The sequence below is a fragment of the Xiphias gladius genome, chromosome 24, assembly GCF_016859285.1.
Source record: "Xiphias gladius isolate SHS-SW01 ecotype Sanya breed wild chromosome 24, ASM1685928v1, whole genome shotgun sequence".
Taxonomy (NCBI): Eukaryota; Metazoa; Chordata; class Actinopteri; order Istiophoriformes; family Xiphiidae; genus Xiphias; species Xiphias gladius.
The window spans coordinates 20,170,138-20,197,658 of NC_053423.1; the positions used below are offsets into that span (position 1 = coordinate 20,170,138).

General features: G+C 42.2%; 1 protein-coding gene across 5 annotated transcripts in view; it reads right to left on the reverse strand.

The window, feature by feature from the left end:
• Positions 1–27,521, reverse strand: part of myo1g (myosin IG) — a 50,858-nt gene that overhangs the window by 21,982 nt on the left and 1,355 nt on the right. For 3 of the 5 annotated variants that reach the window (XM_040122240.1, XM_040122241.1, XM_040122242.1), the window contains exons 2-20: positions 25,890–26,098; positions 23,399–23,492; positions 22,978–23,143; positions 21,935–21,988; positions 21,586–21,681; positions 21,230–21,346; positions 20,869–21,075; positions 20,477–20,622; positions 20,253–20,367; positions 19,527–19,697; positions 18,200–18,270; positions 13,323–13,397; positions 13,040–13,172; positions 10,265–10,431; positions 9,325–9,532; positions 8,483–8,706; positions 7,482–7,626; positions 3,492–3,596; positions 2,646–2,759 (exon numbers count right to left, since the gene is read on the reverse strand). In XM_040122240.1, the coding sequence (XP_039978174.1) occupies positions 2,646–2,759; positions 3,492–3,596; positions 7,482–7,626; positions 8,483–8,706; positions 9,325–9,532; positions 10,265–10,431; positions 13,040–13,172; positions 13,323–13,397; positions 18,200–18,270; positions 19,527–19,697; positions 20,253–20,367; positions 20,477–20,622; positions 20,869–21,075; positions 21,230–21,346; positions 21,586–21,681; positions 21,935–21,988; positions 22,978–23,143; positions 23,399–23,492; positions 25,890–26,098 (2,617 nt within the window). Of the gene's footprint in view, positions 1–2,645; positions 2,760–3,491; positions 3,597–7,481; positions 7,627–8,482; positions 8,707–9,324; positions 9,533–10,264; positions 10,432–13,039; positions 13,173–13,322; positions 13,398–18,199; positions 18,271–19,526; positions 19,698–20,252; positions 20,368–20,476; positions 20,623–20,868; positions 21,076–21,229; positions 21,347–21,585; positions 21,682–21,934; positions 21,989–22,977; positions 23,144–23,398; positions 23,493–25,889; positions 26,099–27,521 lie in introns of those variants that run through there. The other 2 variants (XM_040122243.1, XM_040122244.1) reach the window with 2 other exon arrangements.

Here is a 27,521-nt window from a genome sequence, read left to right on the forward strand (position 1 = left end):
AGTTTCTCAAGATGACCAGGAAAAGTATGGCACCATATAACAATACAGTAATTTATATGAGGCTCATATACGGACTTATATAAGATTAAGAAGAGCTTCAAGTGGTAGAAAATGCCGCAACTTAAAAAATAAACCAACGTATTTGGACAATTCTTCTGCCAACTCGTTAATATTGCCCTTGAAGTTCAAGAATTCATCAATACAAACCCCAGGGATTATAGGGACTTCATTCTGTCATTACCCGACCGTTTATTTTGATACAAACATTTTCATCATTATTTCCATATCTATTGGAACAAAAAACAATGAAGTTTGTCTTGCTTATGTTTAATGGTAATTTATTGCATTTAAACCACTTATCCACCTTATCCAGTTTCTCGTTTAGATTATTTTGCAGAATAAATTTGACCCCATATTTGATGACTTCACTTTGAGGTTTATGACCATTTACACATACACATTGCTTCGTCCCCTACATACAACTTCTGAACCAGCTGAGCGCTTTGCCTCCGACACCGTGTTTTAGAAAATTCCAGTGGCGCAGTTGCCTTTATCAATAGCGTCATTCATTTTTTTGATGAGATCAAGAATCGCTATACAAATGGGGCTCTTTTTTCTAAAGCCATAATGTGAAGGAATAAGAATATTTGATTTATCTCAGTAATCACTAAGTCTACTACTTACAATTTTCTCCAATTTTTTGGAGAGAGTAGGCAATACAGATATAGGTAGGTCAGTGTGTATATTTTTATCAGCAGACGTATAGATTGGTACAATTTTAGCAATTTTTGTCATTTTAGGCACAACTGCACAAAGTAGAGAGAGACTGATAGAGTAAACAAGTGGCTCCACAATTTCATTCACAATGGCTTTAAAAATTTTGCTACAGATTTCATCTGCGCCAGCTGTATGGGAGCTTTTCATATCCCTAATGATTTTAGAAAATTCATTTCTATCAGCTGGCAAATGCAGAAAGGATGAATTCAAATAATTGCTTTGAAGATATTGTCTAAAAGTAGCACCCACTGGTTGTCTAATTTCGTTAGAGCGATTTTCACCTATTGAGATAAAATGATTGTTGAGTCTGTTAACAAGGGCAGCATTTTCAAGACCATCGCTGGCGATTCTGGCAGTTTTGTGACCCCGACTGAGGACTTCATTGAGCACCTTCCAGGAGTGCTTTTGATCACCCCGCCAAGTTTTAAGAAAGAGGGGAAAGTCCGGCCTTGTGCTCGCGGGGCAATACTGATGACCCTCTTCTACAGAAAGTAGCTAAGGTTTGTCCAAAAAGTAAATAGATTTGTTGCTAGGTGCTTTTGTGAAGAAAAGTCACTTAAAGGGTGTGAAAAGTCGGTAAATCTAGCGACAAAGGCGCTAAGTTGGCAACACTGCCAGCAAACGCCCCTCTGATGATGCAATGGGAACTGTCTCTGCCAATTCATTTTGGAAGAGCAACGGCCAATGGGAAACTTCGACTACTCAGCCAGCCGACCAATGGTGTAACATCAACTCAGTCACGCAGCATTCGGCTGACCAATGGTGTAACTTTATCAGTCAGTCCGTCACAGATATTTGCATTTCTAGGACTGGCACCACTGTTGCAGTCCAGCCAAAAATCTATTTCAAAGGACCTTGACAGATCAGATTAAACAAAGCTGTCATCTACTGTATCTTGCTCTCTCTCTCATCCCTTTTAGCCTCCCATCCTTAAGAGGAAGCAGCCCCGTGAGATCCCTGATCCAGTTTCTCAGGTCAGGCCATGAAATGAGCCGGGTTCGCCCCAAACGGCAGAAAACCTTAAGGTAAGCGAGGACACTGTTGTGGAAGATTTTCTACACAAGACTCTGAACAGAATTAAAAACACAAAAAAATCTCGCAGCACAGCCGGGGCCTCACATACCAAACATAACACCTAACACACACGAATAAACACACACATACAGACACAGCTCTTGACTTTCTCAAACAGGTCATACACACAGGGTTCTCTCACTTTGAGTCCTCTTATGGTTCTTGTACTTTCCTCACTTATAAATGGAAGGCAGTGACCCTGGACAAACATAATGGAAGATGTGTGTGTGTGTGTGTTTGTGGAGTAATTGGATTAAGTGCACAATTGAGACGACAGAGTAAGATATGAAGGGCAGCTGGGATAAAGTACATCAGGTCTGACCCACATTCCTAGTAGCTGTTAGGAAGAGGAGCTGCTACCTGGTGCTGTACGGTACATCTGTGCTTCTTGTTCATGTGGGGACACAAACCTTTACAAACGAGGCTAGTCCCCACTACTTTGTTAATTTTTTCCCCTTTTAGTTGTTGGTTTATGGTTCATTATTTAAAAGTTTAAAGTCAAAGTTAGGTGTTGGTTAAAGGGGAAGTCACACATCAAGATCAGGCTGTAGCTACACAACCAATATTTGTTAGTAGTAAGAAAATTCATTGTTGGTTTTGATCTTTCAATGAGATTTGTTGATGAATCATAAAATAATACTTAAAGATAAAACAGGCTTAAGTTTAGAGAAAGAATATATTCACTGGAGAGTTCCTACAAGCACTACAAATGAGCTTGTGTGTTGTATTTCTTTGTGCGTCTGTGCAGGAATGTTCTGCCTTCACATTGTGTGCTCTCCCATGGGAGTACTTACAGCGTCTAAAGGAAGCCTCTTCAAAACCTTGTAATGTTTCTTCGGATCCAATTTGTAGACGTACTTGTCTGTGACGAGCAGGCCGCGGTCTGTGCTTTTGTTGAATCTATTCACCTGAGGGAGCAGAAGAGGGAAGCGGAGATAGAAAAGGATAAGACTCCACGTTTGTTCATATTTTTTTTATTTTCTGTTAATAGCCGTATTTTGCTATTTCTTGGTTATCACTACTGTCAATTCCAAAGCAGGTTTCCCTTGTGGAGTTGGAAACGAGTAACATACATAAAACAAACCCCCCCAAAAAAGGCAAGACAATTGCCCTGGTGTGTCTGTCAGCGTTGGAGGTTGTTTTATTCACTTTATCAAAGCCCACATATCTTCACAGGCTAAAACTTTACCCAGAATTTAGTGGAAGCCCTCTCTGCACAAATCCTGATAAGGAAAATATGGCCAGTGTTATGCACTGGGAGATGATAAGAGCAAGTTCATCGTGAGGGAAAATAATAAGCAAGGGCTTCAGCTGGCTCATTCAGTCCTTTCAAAACAGGCAGAATCTTTAATGTTATGAAAACTTCAGAAATGAATTCATAGTTAGGTTCCTTTCATGATTAATCCTCTGATTATTTTTTATCTCTTTTTTTTTTTTTGGTTTCCTTTCTGAGAGGGTTGTATTCACTGTTGGAACATGAAATCTTGAAAGATGAGCTAATGCAAAAGAGTGAAAAGTGCAAGTGCACAGCGTGTGAGAAAAACATCTTGCAGCTAAAAGGAAGCAACAAAGAAAGAAACTCCTTGTGGCTACAGAACAGACGTTTCCAGTTCACTCTGTTCTTTTCCCACGTACTGTACCTTCCTGCAGAAGCCTGAGAAGAGGACCTGACTGTATTTGTCTTTGTTCCTCAGCTCCTTGGAAAGACGGATGAAGCTAGAGTTGGTCAGAGGGCAGTCTCGCACCTACAGAAATCAAAGACCCATATTATTAAAAGAAACCATTTCAGATGGAACAGGAATGTATCTCGTCGTTAGTTGTAAAACTCTCGGTGACCTCTCTCAGCCCCTTTCAAGCCTTTTTATCGCTTTAATTCCATAAGCGGCAGATCAGAGCTCGGGGCCTCGGGCTGCCGTTACCAGACATGGTGTTTTAACGTGCCGTGAGAGAGGGAGCAGGGTGGCTGATACTGGAGCTAAACTGCCTGATGAGAAATACAGTCGTGGGCGGCCAAGAAGGAAATCTAAAACCCTGTCATAGTCTCCCTACTGTAGAGTGGAGCCATCATATTAATGTCCTCTGTGCTATGTGACTGTTTCTCCCCAGAGCTGTTTTGCACGTATGTATTCATACCGAATATACACTATATGGCCATGGTATATGGACATGCTTCTCCACACTTAGGCCCGGGGCTGTTTTTCATGGTTTAGGCTAGGTCCCTTTGTCCCAGTGAGGGGAGAACTCAATGCTAAAGCACGCAATGATATTTTAATGTGCTTCCAAACGCGTGGCATGAGTTTGAGGAGGATCCTTTCCTGTTTCAACATGACAGTTTTCTCAGTACACAAAGCCAACTCCATAAAGAAATGGTTCTCAAAGTTTGGTGTGGAAGAACGTGATTGGCCTGCACAGAGCCCTGACCTCAACCCCTTCCAGCACCTTTGGGAAGAACTCAAAAGACAGACTGTGAACCGGGCCTCATTGCGCAACATCAACGCCCGAACTCACTTACGCTGCGTATCGGAGTTACCGTAACAGCAAGCCACCGATTGTAAGCAGTGCTCACGTAAACATTCCAGGCATAATTACGACTGGGAAACTTTGATATGTACGACTTGGAGCTTAAAAAGTTAAAAGTACCTAAAACCAAACCATGGATTCGTCACGCCAGCAACAAAGCCTGCCGTTCCATGCGCTTTAACCCAAACTTACGTTATATTGTTATAAAATCATTTTAGCTCTCAAAAGGCCCAACTCTGTGATCATCCAACCATCTTGAGATGTCAAGTGATGTGATTATGGGAATCTTTCCATCTCTACCATCCATCCCATATGACGGGACCATGGCATAATTGGACATAGTTTTGTAATGAATTGTTCAATACCACTTGGTGGTAATGTTTTCGTGTCCACCTATTATAGCGTGTATCTATTTTACATAAAAACTGTTCAGACTCAAAGTATCTGTGAAGTGTTCTTAATAGGTTTTCACTTTTTGCAGCCCAAGCCATGGTCATAGTCTTTGTTAAACTTTGAAGGAGTAAATGCTGAGTTGAGTTTTGAGACTGGACATGAACCCCGGTCTACAGTGTCAAGGTAAGCACATTGTACACCTCTGTATTCATCTCAGCATCCACTCTGCTGCACCCAAACCTCATATTACATCCTACAGGAACTAAATGTTGCCAGTCAGTGTAAATGGCTATCCTACAGTTTGTAGGAGTCATAGTTGTTTTGATAAATGATGACGTTAGATATTGAAATTAGACAGATGTTCAACCTAAGTGAATACTGTAATGTAATTTTGTGTTTTCTCATCTTTTCTCACTTCCAGGTCTCAGACCCCAGCAACATCCCTGCTTTGATTTCAAACATCAGCTTGAATTCGACAAAACAATGTAAACTTTTTGAATCACGCGATCTCGTTGAACGTTTCTGAGAATACATGACGCACACTAATTGGCCTAACTGTCCCGTTTCCACTTTTTCTCCTTCTTCCCCTCCTTTCTGCACTCAGACACTTGATCCTAAACAATGTCAGGCTGACTGCATGCCGCATTACATGCACTTATCTATAGGTCTTTTGTGGAATGAACCACAATCACGTGAAGCTGAAACCCCGGGGGGAGCCCGCGAGCCACGGGCCGTATGACAAGCTAACGGGGGGAGTGAGTCAGGACTCTGCGGCAGTCATGCTCACACTTCCTGGAGGCCTTTCAAGCCTCAGGCCACCAAACAACCCCAGATTAGCTGGAAAATGAGCTGAATGTAGGATTCATTAAAAAAGGGCTGTGTTCACAAGCACCACCCTCTTTTAGTCATCCTGTTTAGTGTGAGGCTCGTCACATGCACCATATACAATACATTCACAGCTACACATGTTTTTCTGCGATCCAATACACTGCTGGTCATTCAAGTCTCGTTTACCGTGATAAATTCAAGCGAAAAATTCCGCTGGAAGCCAGAATTTTCCCATTTATTTCATAAAAGAAAAAGAGGAATAAGCGTCTCATTGTGTGGAGTGTCACACCGAACATATTACAGTAAATGAGGTCCTCCTGTGGTTAGCACCGCTTAGAAAATGTATCCGGCATAAAAAAATAAAGAGAATGTTAAGGAGAAAACACAAAACTACTCTTTATTTTGCACCATTAAGGTAAAAATTATGAAAATAAAATGTTAAACTACAAATGTTTGTCCTGCACAGGGTATTCATACTATTGTTTTTTTTTTTGTTTTTTTAGAGGATTTTCACCAGTTTTTGAAAAGTCTAAATGTTTACCAGTATTTTTTAACAAAAAAAACTGCCCTATCACCTTAGCAAAACAAATTTCCCACAACAATTAGAAATTAATTCTTCGATTCATTAAAAAGTAAAAAGCTGCTTTATCTCATTATTAACCTTAAAAATACCCTGCTATCTCACAGTGTTATTCTTCATTAAAAGTAACTAGTGAAGGCTATTTTAAAGTGGCCCGATCAAACAACAGGAAATAAAAATGTCTCATTTTGAGAAAATGCTCAGATTAAGTGAAAAACTGACAACTAAAAGTACTGCAAAAACATGACTAAGAGCCTTGTGTGCTGATTAGCTGGAATTTGAGGTCTCAGCTACAAGCTTTGTTTTTCCAGCGCTTTTGACCGTATCCCGTGGCCTTCATCAGCAAATGGAACTTGCCCAGGTGTAGTCACGTACTGGAACTTCAGACCTTTGATAACATGTGGTTGTATAGCGAGGAGCTCGTGCAGTAACCCCGTCCCTGTCACAAGGTCACGCGATGACTCCTGATTAGGTTCCATTCACTGAAGAAGACCATCGGACACAACAGAAATCTCTTTTTTACTTTTGTATACATTAGTTTGCTAGTTTGTTTACATTTCTTGTAGTTATTTTAACCTGAATTTAAAGGCTTAACCAGGGACTGGGCTATAAATTGGCTTCAGCTAGGTGCCCTATAAACATTATTGTTACTATCTGTTGCATTACTTCCCAGTTAGATAAACAAACAACTAAATAAATTAGAGCTGAAGCGATTATTCAGTTGATGCTAAATTAATCTGCAGCAATTTTTTCGTAAATTGACATTTTTTCAGCAAAAATGCCAAACGTTCACTGGCTCAGGCTTCTCAAACTTGATTATTTGCTGCTTTTATTAGTCTTTCATGATTATACACAGAATACTTTATGACTGCTGGTCAGACAAAATAAGCTGTTATTTTGTATTGTACAGTATTTTAAATTGGGCTTTAAATTGTCATGGGTGTTTTTCACTATATTCTGACATTTTATGGATCAAACTGTCAATCGACTAATCAAGAAAATAATCTTGAGATTCATCGCTAATGAAAATAATAATAGCTGCAGCAAATTAATGAATAAATATAGTAAAAAGGCTTGTAACTGAAACCTTGAGTTTAGAATATTTTAATACAGATACAGTATGTCCTCTAAAGGTCAAGAATGAATCTCTGTGTTCAACTGGAATTTGTTTTATGTGAAGCATAAGTAATCAAGGACTTAGTGGACCATTTTAACATGATGTGTGGTGGAACATGAAAATACATGTTGCTGAAACTCAAGAGTAACCAGGCTTCATTTTGTCTGTGTTCTGTTCCAGCGTGATTCTTACGTTGGCCAGGTAGTCCCTCTCCCAGGCTCTGCTGACGCCCCAGTCTTTCCTCTCTCCACTCAGAGCGGTCAGAGCCGCAACTTTGGCCCGCACCTCCAGCATGTCAGACGGAGGGATGTTCTTCACGATCTGCCTCGCCCACCACCTGATAAACAAGGGATGAGAACAAGACAGCGTGCTACGTGGATGGAGCAATACATCAAAGGTGCAGTACGGTAGGAGCTACAGCTTCACTTTAAAGGGTGTGAGGGATAAAAATAGATTTTATCTGCAGTGCCAAAAGATATTCTGGTTGATTCAGAAGTCAGACACTCACACACACTGAGACTCATTCACGTTATTCTGCAGTTGCTGAGAATGTACTGAAGTGTTTTAAAAGGAACTGCTCAACATTCTTCACATATGCGATAATTCACTTTCTTGCTCGTGAGTCAGATGAGAAGATCAATCCCTCTCTCGTGTCTGTGCTGCAGCCCGGAGACGGTTAGCTTAGCTTAGCACGAAGACTGGAGACAGTGAGAAACAGCTGGTCTGGCTCGGTCCAACGGTAACTAAATCTACCTAAAATGTACCAATTAACGTGTTATATCGTGTTTATTTACTCTGTATGTGTAAAAATGACTTGTGCTTTTGCGAGATGTTAATATGTCAAACGATTTCTTGGCCGAGCACAGGGACTTCCTAGGGTCTCAAGATGTAACTTTGGGCAAAGATGAGCAAGCTGCTGCGAAGCTATGCTAACTTGCATAGTTAGCATAGCTAGTAGTTTCATATTAGCATGCAAAATGTCAAACTATTCCTTAGAAGCATTTAAGTGTCGTTTCATTTCCTTATTCAAAACTGATTTTCATTGATATCTTCGAACTGATATCGTTTCGATAAGAGGATTTATATTTAACAGTTTGTTCGAAGTACAATATGCTTAAAGACTAAATATTTTACAATATTCTTGGAGTTTGTTATTTTTATGGTGTATGAGTTCCATTTTGTGGGATCCTGACCTGCGATGCAGCATGACTGTAATGTTGTGAAACTGGGACAAGGCTGCAGGTGGGGTCGGCCATTCTACGCTCTTTCCATAGTCGGCCATAGTTCGCGCGTTAGCGAACCTCTGCTCCACCTCCCAGAAGTGCGACTTGACCTTATAGCGCTTATAACAGCCCATGATGTTATAGATGGCCCTCATACAGCGGCACCTCTTACGAGCTAAAGCCCCACGCCATACCTGTGAGGTTTAGAAAGAGAGGGACATGTTAGAGACACCAGAGAGAAGAAATGCGCCTCCTCTGTGTCCTGCTGTACTGAAGACAAACTTGTGCTCCAATTAAAGAACCAGGGTCTCTGCAGAGCCATCGAAGTAGGTCAGGGAAAAGAGAAAGGAGAAGTGTATTTCATTGAGCAAGTGAAGTAATTGACTTTAATGTAACTGTACTCTGGATCTCATTAATTCTCCCAATTATTGTTACAGGAAAATAGGATTCAAGCTGGCAGATGAATTTCAGTCAAACATAACCAGGAGCCACATAATCATGGGGCTGAGGCAAACGACAGTCTCCACTTTGAAAGCCAAAAGCCAATGTTTGAAACTGGAGAAGACAACGTTGTGGGTGATTAACTATAATCACATGATTCAAGCTGCCCGGTGAAATCAAATTAGGTCTCTGTTTCAATTAATTGCACTGTCAGATCAATACATCCTCATTAAAATACAAGCACGGCTTTGAAAACAGCCGTGGAGATCCGACATCCAAAATTTAAAATCAAGCTGAGGCTTTGGGTGAACACCAAAGAGGTGATCGTGACAACACTGACGGCAAATAATATAATTCTAAAAATGGCCAACCTTCTGCAGGAAGAGCACCAGGATGGGGATGAGCGCGGTTCTCTCCTGTTCCAGGGTGAAGAGGGACCGTGGCGTTCGGACAAACAGCTTGGTGTGGCCGTACGCCACGTCATCCTGGAAACCATGCTGGGTGACGATGGCCTCCACAGCCTCCCTGTCTGTGGCCATCAGGTGGTTGGGCCAGGTGTACTCGCATGTCATTTTATACCTGCAGAACGTTCAGGAGGAGAAAGAAGAAATCCGTATCTCTACCTTAATCTACAAAGGTGGAAGTAACAGGTATTAAAATTACTCTCGTTCCTGTTACTGTAAAAGTTAGTAAAGTGAGTGGTTTTATTTAAAGGGGCATTCCACCAGTAGAGTTGTATAATGTACTGTACTGTCATGGGTCTGGAGGACGATATTAGCGACTAAAATCCAAGCTATCTCGTGCTCTTCTGCATTAATTTTTCAACCAGAAATGATTTTTATACCTGGAGTACTCCTTTAAAATGACACATTTCTCTTCAGCTGTGCTTAAAGACAGCTTTAGGCTCAAAAGGACATTTGAGAAAAGCAGTCTGGTTTTACTGTATTATGTAAATTTTCTTTAACCATCAGTGAAAAGTATCTAGTTCTTACTTTCTGTTCTCCCAGCTTTTCCTGTGTTAAATTTAACTTGTTAGTTTCACTTTCAGCTGCATTTTGGGTAAGATGATGTTATTTTCTGCTTCAGTAATTTCAAGTAAAGATTCATCAGAGCAGCAATACTTCTACTTGAATGAAATGCTTTGGTGCCTTTTCCACTTCTGGTGTTACACTGAGCTGCTGAAAAAGCAGAAGAGAGACAGGGGCTTTTTCTCAACTTCCTCACAGGGGGACTTTACCAATGAAAGAGCTGAAACACTGAAGAAGTCCTGCTTCACAAAGTATCACTACACAGCAAACACAACTCTCTTACCGCTGCAGGAAGCGGGCATAGGGCTGCCTGTAGGCAAAGCCTGCCCTGCGGACCATCACATTCTCCAGCAGGCCAAGGTAGGCCACCTGGTGCTGGCAGCGAGCGTCGTCAAACAGCACCGGCGACTTCATCTCGTTGGGCTTTATGCATCGCACGTAGTACGGCTCCTGGAAGAAAGAACAAAAGAGTTGTTCCAGTGTTGCTGGCCTTCGGGACAGTAAAACAGATCGTCTTTCAACCGGAGGACAACAAACACCTGCCATCTCGTACACCTCTGTTTGTATCCACTGTGAAATATTTTACTGGACTTCCCAGCAGGGAAGCATCACATCATCACAATACTGTAAACGGCTTTTGCCTCAGAAAAATATACGGTAATATTGCACTTGCATCTTGAGGCAATTAAAGATTTTGAATACGGTGTAGCACTGTCACAGTATTATGTACTTCCAACAGTTGGGCTGATTCAGTGTTTTTATGTTTGAGGCAATATTTTTTCATAACGCTTTTGTTTTATTGCCTGTGCAAACTCGCATTTGCCTTTAATTTTCTCACGTTTTCATCAGTGTTTTCACGGCTGCTGTGATCATCGCTGTGCAAGTAAATAAACTAAACCCAGCCACGGCCACGCTGCAGAACTGGCACACTGAGTTCAGTGACCTCAATCAGACTCGCAGAATATTTCAACAGACGCCAGAGTGAGCAGCTGCGCCTCACAACACATCCAGCACATCTGCTTATTAACAGCACATTGAACTGCATGTTAGAACGCTGAAGACAATAAAGTGTGGCTGCACCTCAGCAGGGATCTCTGGGGAACACGCCATCCTATCAAAGAACAGAGACTGCTGTGTTTTCGCTATGTCTTACTCTCTGTCCGTGAAAGATGAACAAGGCGGAACAGAGTGAGCACTTTCTGAGGGCTCCCCGACACTGTCGTCCATCATATCAATGATGCATGTGCATGTGTGCCCCACGTTTCAACTCAGCTCGGCACAGATTTGAGAAACGAGACAGTTAATGGGGGTTGGGAGCAATGAGGTGGGCAGACTGGGCACAGGTGCTCCTGAGTGGCAGTTGAGGAAAGCATCCACTCTTTCAATGTCATCTGAAGGAAAAAAAACAAAACAAAAAAAAACAGTTGCCAGGGGATTTTTATTTTATTTTACCTCGGCCACTCCGAGACGAGATGCTCCAACAGCCCGACAACAGGCCATCCCAAAATAACAGCAGGAAAATGTCAGACTTCAGTCAGTGAGATGAGGCCAGGGAGGTGAGCAGCACATCTTATGGTCTATCACCCCCACCTCCTCCTCACCAGCCTCCCACCTCCACACACAGTCAGACAGGATGAGGACAAGCGACCTACAGAAACTGTTGCTCTCTGACACCAAAAAGAGCACATTGCTACGTATGCATGCTCCTGCTGGGCGGCTGCACACTTCCTCTCACTCCATAGTTTGTCATGCGTGGTGACGGAACCCTCCTCCCAAAGGAACGTCGCACGGACACACACATGCAGCCTCAGAATAGCCTGTGACTCATGCAGGCCTCACCCAGACCAGATCAGCCTATACTGGTGCGGAGCCTCCTCCTGACCATCACAGCAGAGTAAACTGGGGGGGGAGATCTACTGATACCGACACAACGAAATATAAGAAAAAGAGCGAGCCTCCACTGCAGTTGATTTGACACCCGTTCTACCCTACAAAGCCAGGAGTATTCATATTTTGGCAAAATTGAGCAAATACTGGACTCTGCATATTTGGCATCTGTTTTACGAAATAAAATGATTATGCGATAAAAATGTCAAACTCACTTTCGCGAAAACAGCATGTAAAATCTGCAGTAGCTACAAAACAAAGCCGAACCACAGAAGATGCGCTCTGGCTGTGTAGCCAACAAGACGGCTAAAAAAAGAGTGCTAGATCAAATGTTGTTGAGATAGCCATGGCCAGCCTAAAGCTAAAACAAAGTACACTTACTGACCCGTCTTTAGCTGTTTTCTGTCATTCAAAAATATCTATCTAGATGAAATGTCATCTCAGCAATTCAGCTGGTTATTTCAAAGTAACTAAATGGGAACTAGTTAAATCCGATCATGAAAACTCATGCTAACGCTAGCTAGCTTAGCAGATTAGCTGTAACTGCCATCTCCGCCATTGACTCCGGTGAAATTCCTGTAATTTAAAGTGCTCAAGCTGCCTTTAAATCACACAATTAAATGTATTAAGTTGTAAATAAATTTATTATATTGATTTCAACGCAAGTGTTAATAGAAGACGACACCTAGTAAAACCAGGATTTATTTAATCACTTGAGCTATGGACCTAAAATAATCTGAATCAAGTTTATTGTTTTAGACCAACTTGTTAAAATGGAAACGAAAGCTGACAGAACACATCCTGTTCTCTATCCGAATGCAGAGTGGAGTATGTACATCTTTTAGGAATTTTGTAGGTTACGTAGCAGTCATACCCATACCACCTTTTAGTGGGAAAATAATCGGCCTAAAAAGGCACAAAACGAAGGCATCACAACCTTTGTCTGTTACGCAGTTTTCCAGCCAGCCTTGAGAGTTTAAGACCTTTTCTATCGACTTCACAGCTTTACTGCTCGCTGCCATTGTAGGACAGCATTACTTGGCTTTACTTTATACTGTCAGACTTAGGTAATAAGAAGCTTTATTCCAAATATTGCAAATTACATCTACAGCTTCCCCCCATGGTTAATGGGAAGGGAAAAGGAAGTCAACCACAAGCCGGAACTACTGACCTTGCAGGCCAGTTTGTCCACCAAGGCCACGATGGAGTTCTTGAAGAGGGTAGCGGCGGTCAGAGGTCGCTTGGTGACCTCTGTGATGCTCAGCTGACCATCTGGCCACATCTCCTTCAGGACTGGGTTGGCACTGTGAGAGAGACAGAGAGAGGCAAGAAAAGGGGGCAAAGAGCAAAGAGAGGACTCCAATAACTAAGGCTAGCAAGAAGAAAACTCATTTATACCCTTAACCCAGTTACTGAACTGTCAAGAGCATCATGATGAAGACTGTATTTGGCACCTGTTGTACATGAGACGCTTGAAATCTTGGAAAAGCAGGTCCTTGTTCTTGTCCAAAAGGCCCTCAACTGAATATCTGTAATTGACATTGAGGGAGAAGGTGAGAGTTAATCGGGAGCAATTGGCCAAAAGCAGTTCAAAAAAAAAGGAGGGAGGCCCCGATGAGGATCACTTGGAGTGAAGTGGTGTGTCAGGATGTTAAAACTACTAGTCAGACAGAAAGCAACACGATTTAAACAGTAAGCCTCTGTCACTAAAAGGGTCACGATCATTACCCGTTAACGGGCTCCGCTCTCTGCTCCAAATGATTCACAGTCCTCAGGCTAGAGGATTAGAGCAACAGTCATGCCACTTAGACGATTTAGAAATCAGGAACGTGGTCAAACCCCCCCCTCGGCTCATGTTTTGGAAAACAAACCACTGAACAGTCTACAAACAAATATGTCTGCCTGTTTTCAACTTGCTCATTTGGTTTCGGTGAGGCATCAGTGGGAGGTCACGGGCATACTGTACGGCACGGTTACATAAGTCATCCGCCTCAGGGTAAGCGGTGCCTCAGATAAACCCCACCCCCCTTAGCTCATTCACAATTCAATAATAACTCACACAGCGTGGATGGTCTGTGACTTAAAAAATGCGTCCTTTTTATAAAGGGAACAAGTTGTGCATGTTTAAACAGTCTTTTTCTGAAATAAGTACCGATACAACAATGTTAAAATACTCAAATTCTACCTCAAATCCTACTTGGTACTAACTAACCATCAGCTAAATGTACTTAAAAAATCAAAAGTAAAAGCACTCGTTCAACAGAAAAATGGCCCCTATCTGTGATATGTTATTTTATATTACAGTATTTCACTGTTAATTCTGAGCGAAGTACAATTTTACCGTTGTAGCTACAGCAGGCGAAGCTAGTTTTAACTACTTTATATACAGTTAGGTTTAGTCCGACGGTTCCCAACCTAGGGATCCAGCCCCCACCAAAGTGTCAGAAGATAAAATTTGGGGGCCGTGAAATGATTAGTGGACTAGGAAAGAAGAAAAAACTATTTGTAGCAGATTATTTTTTTTATTTTTTATTTTTTTATTTTTTTGGACTTTTCTCCGTGAAATATTGGAAAATTTTACCTGTTTGGTTATTTACATGAAAGAAGTTTAGAGGGGAAGTCTCTGTTTGGCCGATGTGAAAACAATTCTTTTGCAGCTTATATGTTTTTTATGTAAAATTGTAATCTGTAAAGTAACCAATGTAGTGCAATAGAGAGTAACTAGTAACTATAGCTGTCAGATAAATGTTATGGACTAAAAAGTACAATATTTTCCCTGGAAATGTAGTGGAGTAGAAGTATAAAATTGCATAAACCACAGTAATTTACTAAGGTACAATACTTAATTAAATGTACTTAGTTACTTTCCACCACTGCAGTAGCTCCCACTCTCTTCCACACACACATTTCTTCTACATATTCTCTCATATCCTCTCTTGCAAACACACACAAACAACACAGCATGTCACATGTCATCTGCATGGCCTTGTCTGTGACTGTGTCCTCGGCTGTCACATCTGGAGGCAGAGAAGCAGAGGCTGGCTATGACAGATGTGTCCCTTTGGCTCACGGGCGCCAAAACCACCTGACCAGACTCTGGGAAGCTTGCCGAAGGGAGACAGAGTGTGAAAGGATGAGAGAGAGCATTCAGAACACACAACAACAGGCCACACCGCTCGTTTACAAGGACAGGACAGGACAGTGGCTGGAAAAGGACAGAGGGGACATGCAGAGATAAAGGCAGTGGCTCTCCAGAGACGGGAGGATGATGTAGAGAAAGGTATATTTAAGTGAAGGTCAAGGTTGGTGCAAGGAGAGGGCTGTGTTGTTCGAGGTGAAAGGGAGCACAGACTCAGAGAGCCAGGCTTCAATGATGTGAGATTTCTTGCAATATAAGGTTGTGCAGTAAGAGAAAATGATATATCTTATGGCTGCTCAAAGTGCTGCATGTGCAGGCAGAAATACTGCAGGGAATTTAAAATGTGGGTAACAAAGAGAGCCAGGTGAGGTTCGCAGTACAGAAGGAGGAGAGAAAGAGGAAACAGGATGAGGAAAGAAAAAGAGGAGGAGGAGGAGGAGGAGGGAGCGAAGTAGGTCAAAGCGTGTGATAGTGGTGGCGAGGAAAAGGATATATTTAGCCAGAGTAAGGATGGACTGAGATGGGATGGGATGGGACAGGGGATGATGGGGGGCCAGTGCCACCAGGAAGCAATATACGAGGGATGACAGCTCAGCTGGAGCGACCCCGACGTGGCCCAGAGACGAGCTTCAGCCGGGTGATGGGGACACGCAGTGACAGGGACAACCATCTCTCATTACCACTGCAGGTCCGTCACACGCGCTCTTATCCAGCCCGTCATGTTAACGCTGGCAGTGGTGGAATGTAACCAAGTGCATTTAACACACAAACAACAAGAAAAAAAAAACATCCCTAGAGCTGCAATGACGGATTGTTGTGGCCACCTGGGGCGTAAACAACGTTAACATATTATCACCTTTTAGTTTGTCGGCAAACAGTTTATTTACACGTGCAGCATTTACGGAGCGACATTATCATTCATTTAGAGTCGTGTCTGTGCCCACCTGGGTGAATGTAAGTCCAGTATTAACCCTCTTTTAGCTCTGCTTTTAGTCTCCACCAACTCCTGGGGGAAATATCTGGCTCCTTAGCTGCTAAATGTTCCGGTATGTTCACCAGCTATAGTCGCTAACCGTGTCTGTCTGCCGTTTGGTGCCGAGCAGGTGGTGTACTGTGGGTTTTTAGAGCTTTTTGTGATGTAAACAGCTGCCGGCTGCAGCCAAAAACCACTGTACGAGAGCGGGGAGAGTGAACCAAAGCATTAAAGTTGCAGGCTGGACAACTAAACATCGACTCGAAACTGACTACAAAACTCCATAAAGCAGAGCGGATCTGCAGAATCAGGTGATACAGTAATCCTGTGTAGGTTCTTCATTACAAGCGACCCATTTTTACATTGTTTTCACTCTGTTATTTGATCTATTGTTATTATTAAAGAATTGATTATAGCCGTTTTAAGGAACATTTTAAATGAAGGACTTTTACTCGTGATGGAGTCTTTTACCAGTGTGGTATTGGCACTTTTACTTAAGTAAGGGGTCTGAATGCTGGCACGAAGGAGAGAGAAAAAAAAACGCAGCGCAGTGATTGTCTTTGAGAGCTCCGTCGAGCATCAAAGATGGATGAAATTGCTCGGTGTTTCAGGGTGTGTTCGACATCGTGTTCGCCTGGATTTCCCTGAGTCAAAGAACCTCAGTAAACCCTACTCCAGTTCTCCTGGATTACTGCTGCTGCTACATCCTGCAGAGCCAAAATTGTCTCATCAGCTGGCTCCAACCCTCCCCGTCCTCCTCCTCCTCCACCTCCTATCATGTTCCCTTGACATATTAATGTCCTTCCCCTCTCTAGATTGAGGGCAGTACACGTGAGCGGCGGGGATCTTCTGAAACCAGAGGGGTCTCATCTGGCCAATGTGACGTTTAAATCCAGTGAACACATTAGGGAAGTGGAGCAGTGATGGAGAAACCGAACAGTGTTTCATCTCTAGTCTGTAAATCATAAACAAACAATCACTAACATAAGCAAAAATGTATTTGTGCTTCCAGAATAGGATAAAAGCCTCAATACGTATATATCCATTTTATGTCCTTGCATGTCACTTACAATAAAATTCATCATATTAATTCTTTATTCGTGGCTCAGAACATCTCGTGTTTGACTCTGGTCCATCACGTTTTTGCAAGTCACCTCCCCAGATCTTTCCTGTCTGCCTCTTCTGAGACAATCTCCCAAAGGCAAAAATTGCCCCAATTTTAAAGCCCTAATCAGTGACAAAAACACATGTTCCTGCTATTTTTTTTTTTTTTTTTGGAAAAGACAGACATCTTATCTTTAACTTTAACTAACAAACTGCTTCTCAGAAGAGGTCTTTCCTTCAACAACATGCGCCTTTTTCCACGAACCATATTGTCCTACCGGGGCTTTTATTCCAACAGGTGCAATAAATTAATTAATTTCATGCATGTGAAATACCCTTTGTTGGAAAACACAGCAACCCGCGGGATTCAAGGTGTCACCGGCCGTCCAATAGAGGGAAAAAGAGAAACAGAGCATGAGTCATAAAATGTTACGAAGCAAAGCCGCACTGTCGCACGCTTTGAACATTTGTGACCACTGATTCTGTGAAATGTCATATCCTAACAGGCAGCTACTGTGAAGTCAACACAGTTGAGTCCATATCCTCTCCCTGCCCCCACAACGCCACGCGTGTTGTAGTACATGGTTGTGTCTGTCTGCCCTGATGTGCCGGCTAGTGAAGCCACTTCATGTATGTGGGTGAGGAGTTCCTACGTGTATTTTCACGTGAATGAAACGTACAGAACGTGTACATTTGCACTAAATTCTGTACTGGATTCTGGGGAATATATTTTCTGATGTGAGAATCCTCGCAGGTCACAGTTCCGGTTAGAAACACAGACACAAATGAGTTGTTTTCAAGACGGACTTGTCATTCATTAAAGATCAATTAGGATGGGATGAATACTAACCAAAATCTTTTCAGGGAATTAGAGACAATGGTTAACATGGAAGTTTACAACATTTTCTGGCCAGTAAAGCTGTCAGTCCGGGCCTCTGGAATGCCTCTGTGAGTACACCTGCTGCTGCCAATGTCATAAACTGACCTCCCTTAATAGGATTATAAGGTTTAAACTTCCGAACTCTGCACAACATCCTGTCACTTTTTCAGCCACACACTGGCCCGAGCCGAAGCAGATGAACATAACAAAGCGTGCAAATGTGCGTGCGACTCACGTGACATCTCCGGCATAGTGACGAATGCGGAAGTGTTTCTGAAAGTCCATGGTTTTGTCAGTGGGGCTGAGCTGGAAATGGGGAGAAGACACTGAGTGCAGGGCCAACAGTAAAAAAAAATGTACGTTCTTCTCATTAAATGTATATTACAAACATTTACAGAGTGTACACGTGTCAGCTTTAGGGGAGGGAATAATGGCTGTATTTTGGAGCCCCTGTTATTTGAAAAGCATCTCATGATGTATAAAACAACTCTGAATGCAAGATATTGGAGAAACTCTGCCCTCTACTGAAAGCAATGCAAAACTGCACCTGTCTTGGAGTAGAGTACTCCAGTCACACTAGAGTAAAAAGGGGTTTTTGTTTGTACTTACTTATCTACTTTTAATGGTATACTTTTATATCGCCATCAAAATCCCATTATTTCCTGTATTATAATACAGGAAATAATAGCAGTCACATCAGTCAAATCATTCCCAGCAGATTTATTTATTTTGATTCATCTGACAGCTCATCAAACATTAAGCACAAAGTATTTCTCAGTGGACTGCTTCACCAGCTTCACTGGCTTTTTTTTCCGTGTTTACAATCCAGCCTGCGTCCAATTAAAGGTGCGAAACATAATTTCTGTGAGATTTCAACAGATCCAATCTGTCACCTTGGCATTTTTGACAAATGTTTGACAGCTGCAGTATTGGCTGAAAATAAAATTTCATCATTCTGTAAGTCCGAGGAGGATATGTCAACAACAAATCACCACTTCCTACCAAGTCAAGTCGGAAATCCCTTTTTTTTAAAACTTGAACACCAAATTTTCTCAGTTCTGTGCTGAGCAGTTAAAGGTGTTCTGCTTTTGAGAAGCAGCAGTAGGGAGTCTTTTTTTTATAAAAAAAAAGGCCCTCTGGGTGTTAGCGATAACCTGTAAATTTATCCCATCTAACCTCCCTGACCAGCCAGTGGGCCAGTCATTACAAACTCATGCCAGCAGCCAAATTCTGTTTTGACCCATATAGTCTTAAAAATTAAAAAAAATGGTATAAATATCAGTGTAAACGTAACGTAGCTGAGGAGCTGGAACAAGCTGAACAACAGAATATATGTGCTACTGTCAGACAGAGCGAGGTGAGATGGGTTTTCCAACCTTCAAGCTACTTAAAGGGGAAAAAGAGTAAACCCGCTTGTTACGGCCTTAATTCTTATTCTCCGTATGATTTTCAGATTTCGGAACCGCTTGGAAATTTGATTCACCAGGAAACAACAGGGTCACATGAGGAGGACAGATGAAGCCTGACAGATGATGATGGTGATGATGGTGGTCTGTTCTCACCTTGCGGGATGTGTAGTGGGGGTGCTGGGCCAGTTTGGTGTCCATGCTGTCCAGGCAGACTGTGTCAGTGACGTTGCCAACGGTGAGGCACGCTTCGTCCAAAATGGAGAGGATGCCCTTGTGTGGCTGCTCCACGAGATCAACAATGATCTTGTTGTTGAAGTAGTCGATCTAAATGTGAAGGGCACCATTGTTAATTAAAAGACAAACAGACCGATGTTTATGAACCAAGTGGTTACACATGCTCCTGTGTGTTTGTGTTTTTGTGCACCTTTCTGGCATGTGTGTGCACGCACGGCGTGTCTGGTTTTGTGCATGCTTGTGCAGACACAAGTTGTGTCGAGGAATGACAACAAACTGCTGTTGTTCTACTCGGCTTCGGCGCGTCATATCTCTGTCAACCATATCTCCCACAGACGACGCTCGCCAGTCGCCAGTTTGGTCTTTTTTAGGTCTTTTTAGGCATCTAGAAACACTTGGGATCACAGTTAGATAATAGAAATATTCATCCCTAACCTATCCTCCACACACCTGCATGTCACTACACCGAGTGAACATGTCGGAAACCTTCATGGCCACTGAACGTCAGGGGCAAAAGCAGAGCGACTGCGTTTTGGTTGGTCTGCAGATGCCTGTCTTTTTTTTTGTTTGAGCTAGAGCTAGTTAGAGACCTGCGGACATGGCACCTCTTGTGTATGTGTGTTATTTTTTGTGTGCGTTTCTCACATGTTGCCAGGTGATGCCCTCTCTTTGGTATTCGCCTTGTTCCTGCCGGAGGATCAGCTCAATGAAAAGCTGCTGCAGCTTCTCGTTGCAGTAGTTGATGCAGAACTGTTCAAAACTGTCCGACAGCAGAGGAACAAACGCTTGAGCAACATCATCAACAATGACTAACCTCTTTCCATTCGAATAAAGAGATAGAGAACGTTTCACAAGACATTGACACAAACCTGTTGTTATCAAAGATTTCAAAGCCGTAGATATCCAGCACTCCGATGACTGTATTTTTCCCATGAAGCACTGGGTTATAGTCTTTCACTTCAATGACCCCGTTGATGCGGCCAACAATCCAGCCGAAAAGTCTTTCATAGAGAGCCTGCAGAGAGGAAAGAAGGGACTTTGTGTTTAACAGAGCCGGAGATTAAAATAACGTGACAACTGTGGAAATTAGATGTAAGAAAAGCACGTTACAGTGATGATGTTAACATCATTTCCTCATCCTAGGGAAGCTGTAAAAACGATTAAGCTGTAAAAACCCATAAATCTCATCCTGATTAGCTGCTTTGTCAAAGGAAATGGGGCTGCATAAAAAAATAAAACCAGCAGCATGAGTAATCAGCACCTTGGCAAAAGCGTCCCGTCCAAAGCAGGCCTGCTGCTCCGTGTGGCCCTTCTCGATGACCTCGCCGCCCCCGGTGGCCACAGTGCGGTACAGCAGGCTCTTGCTGACGCTCTCCGGGTCCGTGGCCGTCAGCTCAGAGATGTGGTTCAAAGCGTCGAGTCCCAGGATCTGAACACTCTCCCCGTCACTCTCAAACTGCACATTACCCTGAAAAGTAGACAAGAATCACAGCTTAGTCATCGCTGATTCAAAATCTAAAATATACACAGGTGGTAAAAATATTCTTCATCTATATTTATTGGACATTTGCACATATGCACTAATGTTTCCTATTTTTAACAAATGATCCTGATGAACTTACCAACAGAAGAATGGAGGCGAGGATCTGATAAATTGAGTTGATCTCCACTTTTGAGAAGCCGATCACTTCGAGGGCACTCATCACCGCTTTGTGGCTCATGCGATCATTGTTGGAGGTCTAAAGAAGGATGGATTTTATATGAAAAAAGGTTTTACCAATGTATCAGTGAAAAAACGTGACCTGAAGTTCATTATTACCTAAAATATAGAGGGGGACGATCACATTTTTTTTTTTTTCACTCTAGTCTCAATAACTGTTTTAAAATTAGTGTGGTTTGTGTATTTTTTTCAGATATCTAATTTTTAAATTGACTTTCATCGTCTAAACAAGTAAAAATGTACAGGTAACAAACTCACGGTTGTTGCTGCTCCCTCTTGGGTATACGCATAAACAGCAGGATCATTCTGTAGGTGAAATGACTCCAGGATTTCATTAGAGCCTCCACGCAGTAACTATGGACACACAGCAAATATGCCAGTTAAGGACCAATATTATTTCATTGTTGTGCAGGAATTACCAGACAAGTAATCAACAATATTTAATTTTTTTTATTTAATTTTTTTTTATTTTTATACAGAGACGGTTAGTTTGGGCAAAAGAGCCTCGACGCCAATGATGAGTTCAGTGGTCGGTCAATGAGTTCAAGGAGTAAAACAGAGCATCATCACTGTATGTTACGGAGCAGCAGCAGGGATCAGTATTTACCTGGTAAAATGAGTGGAAGTTCCTCTCCCCCTCATGCTGCTGGACCACCCTGGACTTCAACAGGAAAACAGATTATGGCAGTAAACCAAACATCCGCCCTCATACACATTTACAACTTTTATAGACTAGGTCAAAAGCTAGCATATGGTCAGGCCACCCTCTATCTGTCTGCCTCTCTCCTATACAGCCGAATTCCCAGAAAAGCTGTTGTCATTTACTTGTGTTTCTGTTCCTGTTGTCCGACAACGGAACAAGTATGAAGTAGTGACTGAAACAAGGCCCGTTAAAGACAACATGTTAACCAGCAGTCACCTCCAAGCCATTTCCAAGCTGCCGCTCTGCGCTGCTAAAATCCGGATTTTACCACCGTGACGTCGTCTGACACAATCATCACACACATGAGTTAAAGACGACGGCTGCGCTGCGATTTTCGGCTACATCGGGGTCATAGGGCTGGCCAATAAATAGCGAAAGCAACACTCTGAACTCAAAATGCCACTTGTCAGGTGTTGTTTTTCCAACAGCGTTTCAGTTTTTCTTTTTTTCTCTTCAGGACAAACACTTGAACCAAACCGAGTTCCAGGAGCCTGTCCACACCAGCACTACTCTGGCTGCTGGGAGAGAAACGGGACAGCTCAGAAACAGCGTGGTTATTTCCGCCCTCCGAGACTGAATCATGGCACCATCATTCACACTGGCTCTGAGTGCCAGACGGTTCTTTAACAGAGCGAATGAATACAGCGGTATCAAGTACCCCCAGGTGAGCCATTCATTAACACCCAGCCGCCACACACTGACTTCACAGACACATCTATTCATGGATGTTCCTTCACACCTCTTTGTCATCACCTCATGAAACATTCATGTTCAGGAGAAAAGATGGAATTTAAAAACTAAATTAGCAGAACTTTTCTGTAGAGGTCGACTCATCATTACCCAAAAGAGCACATACAGTAACTTCTTTGTTTTTGCATTGATTGGACCCGCGAGGGTCTCCTGTCTGCGGTCGAAGCCCCTCTGTCATCCCGACCGCCTCCTCTCACCTTCTCCAGCAGGTAGTTGTTAATGTGTCCTCCAGTGGGATCGCCGTTGAAGTTGAAGTTGATGTCCATGTACTTGCCGAAGCGGCTGGAGTTGTCGTTGCGATTTGTCTTGGCGTTCCCAAAGGCCTCCAGCACACAGTTGGACTTGAGCAGCACATTCTTCACGCTGATTGATCACATCGTGGCAGCCGTGGATGGAAGCAGGTGAGAAACAGCCACGAGGGAGGCGAAAATGGAGTTAGGGGAAAAGCAGAAAGTGAGATGATTTATGGTAAAACCAAATTCTCGGGATCCAATTATTTATCTGTGCTGGACTTGAGAATAAAACCCATCCGGATTTAATTTCAGTCTATATCAGGTCACATTACTCATGAATAAATTAACAATGGTCTCTTAACCTTAAGAGCATAGCACCTCTCACCTCTCGACCTCTGCCCTCTGGCTTGGGTTTGTGATGGCTGCAATATACTGCATGATGTATTTACTGGCCTCTGTTTTACCTGCCCCACTTTCACCTGAAACACAAAAACACACACACACACACACACACACACACATACAACAATTTCACAACACTGATAAACAGATCAGTACAGCTGCATTCCACAAGATTTCACAGTGTCGCTTCTGAAGAAAGTATCTGGACCAATCCCGATCTTTTTGTTGACCATTCAAAAGGACTCAGCATTGAATGGTTTTACTCCTCGCAGAGCTGCAACGATTACTCCAATAATGAATCAAGAAATCTCCGGCTTCAGCTTTTGAAATGTGAATCATTTCTAGTCCTCTATGATAGTAAACTGAGTATGTTGGGGTTTTGAGCTTTTCATCGAACAAAACAAGACATCATTTAAATGTGGAAAAAAAAAAAAAAAAACCACACAGCTTCACAATCAGATAACAGTTCGGGTTAGTAGGTAAAAATTTGTAGAGAAAAATAAAACAGATTTTCCTGTCGTCTGTAAATAGTGAACGTGAGTGACTGGCATTATCCAGTCTTTAACTTATCAAAGGTCAATACTGGCACAGCAACTCAAGTGCAAATTAGCATATTATCATTCTAAGCGTATGTTAAGCGTTGTGTGACTTCTCACTTTTTTTAACATACCTTAGCTACAGTGTAGAGATGTGGGGCAACAGATATACAAGTAATAACAATCTACAATACGGTATATTCTGCAGAAGAGAGCAATGTGGATCATAAATAAAGTGGATTTAAGGCAAAATACCAACATACTGTTAATCAACTCAAAGATAATAAAACTGAAAGATTTAAGTTGAACTCAAAACCTAATTAGTTATGATTAAAGCCATAAACAGATTATTGTCTGAAAATGTGCAGAGACTGTGTTAAGATCAGTTGATCCTGTTCACAGGATCTTTCTGGGGAATCATTTTAAATGATGTTCAGCTGTTACACATTGTAAGAACATTAAAGAGTAATATTCATATCATAATATATATAATTCATATGAAACACATAATAATTAATATGTGTTTAGCTTTAAACTTTTGTCATTGGTTGTGTGTGTGTCTTCCGAAGTGTGCATTGACAAAAACACGTACACAAAAGGTTGTTGAAAGCACTGGCCACAAACCATATGTTGTAGACCATTTATGTTACTTGTTTTGAGAGGGGTGCAGGTGATATAAGATTTTTTTCTTCTCCCTGCTCCTTTTCGATCGGAGAATGTTGTTTCAGATTCTGTGTTAGAAGTGTACACCGAAGTGATGGAAAGACATAAATAAAGAAAGGAAACAAACATGATACCGAATGTTAAATGCCAAACATGACTGAACTAAAGAAGCTCAAATGTGAGCCTGATGAAAGCTGACGTTCATGAAGTACAGCTGAGGCTGACAAAATGTCTTCAAATAGTTGTTGTCATATTTTCTTTATGAGAGGCTGAGAACAGTGGCTAGGAGACTGACTACTAACCACCTTTTTCACTTATCAAAAATGGCGAATACTTCTGTTTTTACGTTAGAATGTTATGTAGGAACGTGTGTAACAAAAAAACTGTCTTGGGACGGATATTTTTTAAAAGTCCCATGAACTCGGATCATGTCACAAACTTAAGTGGGTCTTTCAGCTGACCCTCCTCTCGATCAAGCCAAGCACAGCCCCCACACACTTGAAGGCCCAAAATACAACAGTTAAGACTGTAGAGCGGCACAGCTTACTCTGATAGTGAATTAAAAGAAAATGTATCTGCAGCAACAGTTTGATAGTACATTGACAATAATCAAATAATAATCATCGTAACCAAAAAGTAAAAAGAATCCATGGTTCCAGCATCTCAAATGGAAATATTCGGTGTTTTTTGGTGATAGTAAACTGAATATCTTTGTTTTTTCGACCGTGACGTGACCAGTGCATGACATTTAAAGATGTCCCCTTGGGCTGTGAGTAAACGTGATGCATTATATAGACATTGTATGTCCCAAATGATTAATCGACTGATTGAGAAAACTATTAGCAGATTCATTCAAAATAAAAATAATCGGTGCAGTGTTGGCGGGGCCCGGGACTGACTGTTGTTGCCATGTCTGACGGTATAGAGCTGACCCTCACAAGCTGTGGCTAAGATGTACTTAAACAGCCACAGTCCAGAGGATGAAGTGTTTTGATTTAGGCAACAACATGTGGCACACGCAGGCCCAACCTTACATCTTTGGCCCCGTCAACAGAGGTAAGGAGCAAAGGTGTGTGTCTCCAATTTTAATTTATTCTTGTTTAGCTGTCTTATTTGTTGTGCTGGTTTTGCTTTGAACAAAGCAAAAGTAATCCATTGTGTATTCATTCCACTAGGAAGGGAACTGAGAATTTGTTTTTTTGTTTTTTGGTAACTCACACCTGCCAGGACACTGTGGCTCGTGAGGTGAAGTCTACGAGTGTGAGAGAGACGGACCTGATATGACGATGCAGGTGTCCTTGGCCCTTCTCTTCATGGCCTTGTAGGCTGCATCAGACACTGCGTACAGGTGGGGAGGGTTTTCGTACAGCTCCCGGCCCCGGTATGCATCAACGGTATCTTTGCCATAAATGTCCATTTGTCTGTATGGGTTAACAGAGACGACCACTTCTCCGATGTAGGTGTAGATGCGACCCTTCTCAAACCTATGCACACAAAAGACAAGCCCACACAGTGACGGATTACAACTGCTGTTCAAGTGTGCGTATGGATATTCTACACGCATTTACAGTAAATATGCTGTGTACACACAGTGTTAAATCTATGTACATACGTGGGAGAGCGTGCACAAGTATGTAATTTATTCACTCACTCGTGTACGGGAAACAGTAGTTTTACCTGAGACTCCCCTGACAGTTTCACACCGCCCAAGAAAAAACCCTCAAGATAAAAGTTCCATAGATGATCAAGAATCTATGTCATACGTAGCTGACAGGAAGTGACACAAGCATGTGTACACTGAAAGCAGGAAATGAAACTTGTGGTTCAAAGGGCGTCTCAGCCTTGTGTAACCTCTTGTGGGTTTAGTTGTGCTGAGAAGGGTAGAACTGTCATGTAACCAGAGATAATTGAGCTCCTAAATGAAATGCTACTTAACTTTTTTTTTCTGCATAGAGAGCTTAATGAGGTAGTGGGTGTGGTGGGAGTGTTAGTGACTGAGCATCAGTTGGGTCAACATGAACAACAGGCGTCTACTGGGCACACTGGTGGTGTCCCAATTCAGAGGCTGGATCCTCTCAGGTGCGCACATGTAATGCATCTTAATGGGACAAGGTCGGGTCGAGGCTGCCCGATTTTCAAGGCTCCACCGAGCTAAGCCAGGAAATGTAACCCTCTTATTCCTGTTTTTGACTTTTAAGGACGCAGCTGAGTATTGCTGCTTTTACTTAAGTAACCAATGTATTAGTACTTTTTTCACCACTGGTAATATGTCAGTTAACCTAGACCAATGAAAAAGTCACGATGGAAGCCAGGCGGAAAACTCCACTGTAACACACTGGATGCTTTGCTAATCACAAATTTGATGTTGCAGTTTCTAGTGGGAAATTATGTGTTTTTGAGCTACTTGTACTTTTTCTGCGCTGCGTATCAGAGGGAAACATTGTTACAGTTACTTTGCAGATAAGCATTTTACACGAACTAACACTTAGTTGGCAATTTACAGTCAGCCCACCTTCCTCATTGATAAACTTTGAATTTTTCTAGCCATCTGGTTTGACTAGGAGAGCCTGAAAGCAACATCAGTTTGGGTATGAGGGGAACTAGACAACGTCCTCTGGAAGTTCAAGAGGGCCCGCCTGTGCAGACAGTGTCCAGAAAGATCCCGTCCGAAAACTGAGACACGGCTATCATGATTATGGCAGCATCTCAGTCATTGAAAAGGTCGTTGATCCCCTGAAAGCAGAAATATTGCTTTTGCACTGCAACAGTTTTGAGATTTGCCCTGAGTAAGAGTTTTGTTTGGTGTAAAAAAAAAAAAATAGAGAAGTGACCCCAGTCTCCTTCCTGCTAATAAACTGAAGAGACTGACCAATTGCTTCAATTAACAGGTGACTGAGTCCTAGTAAC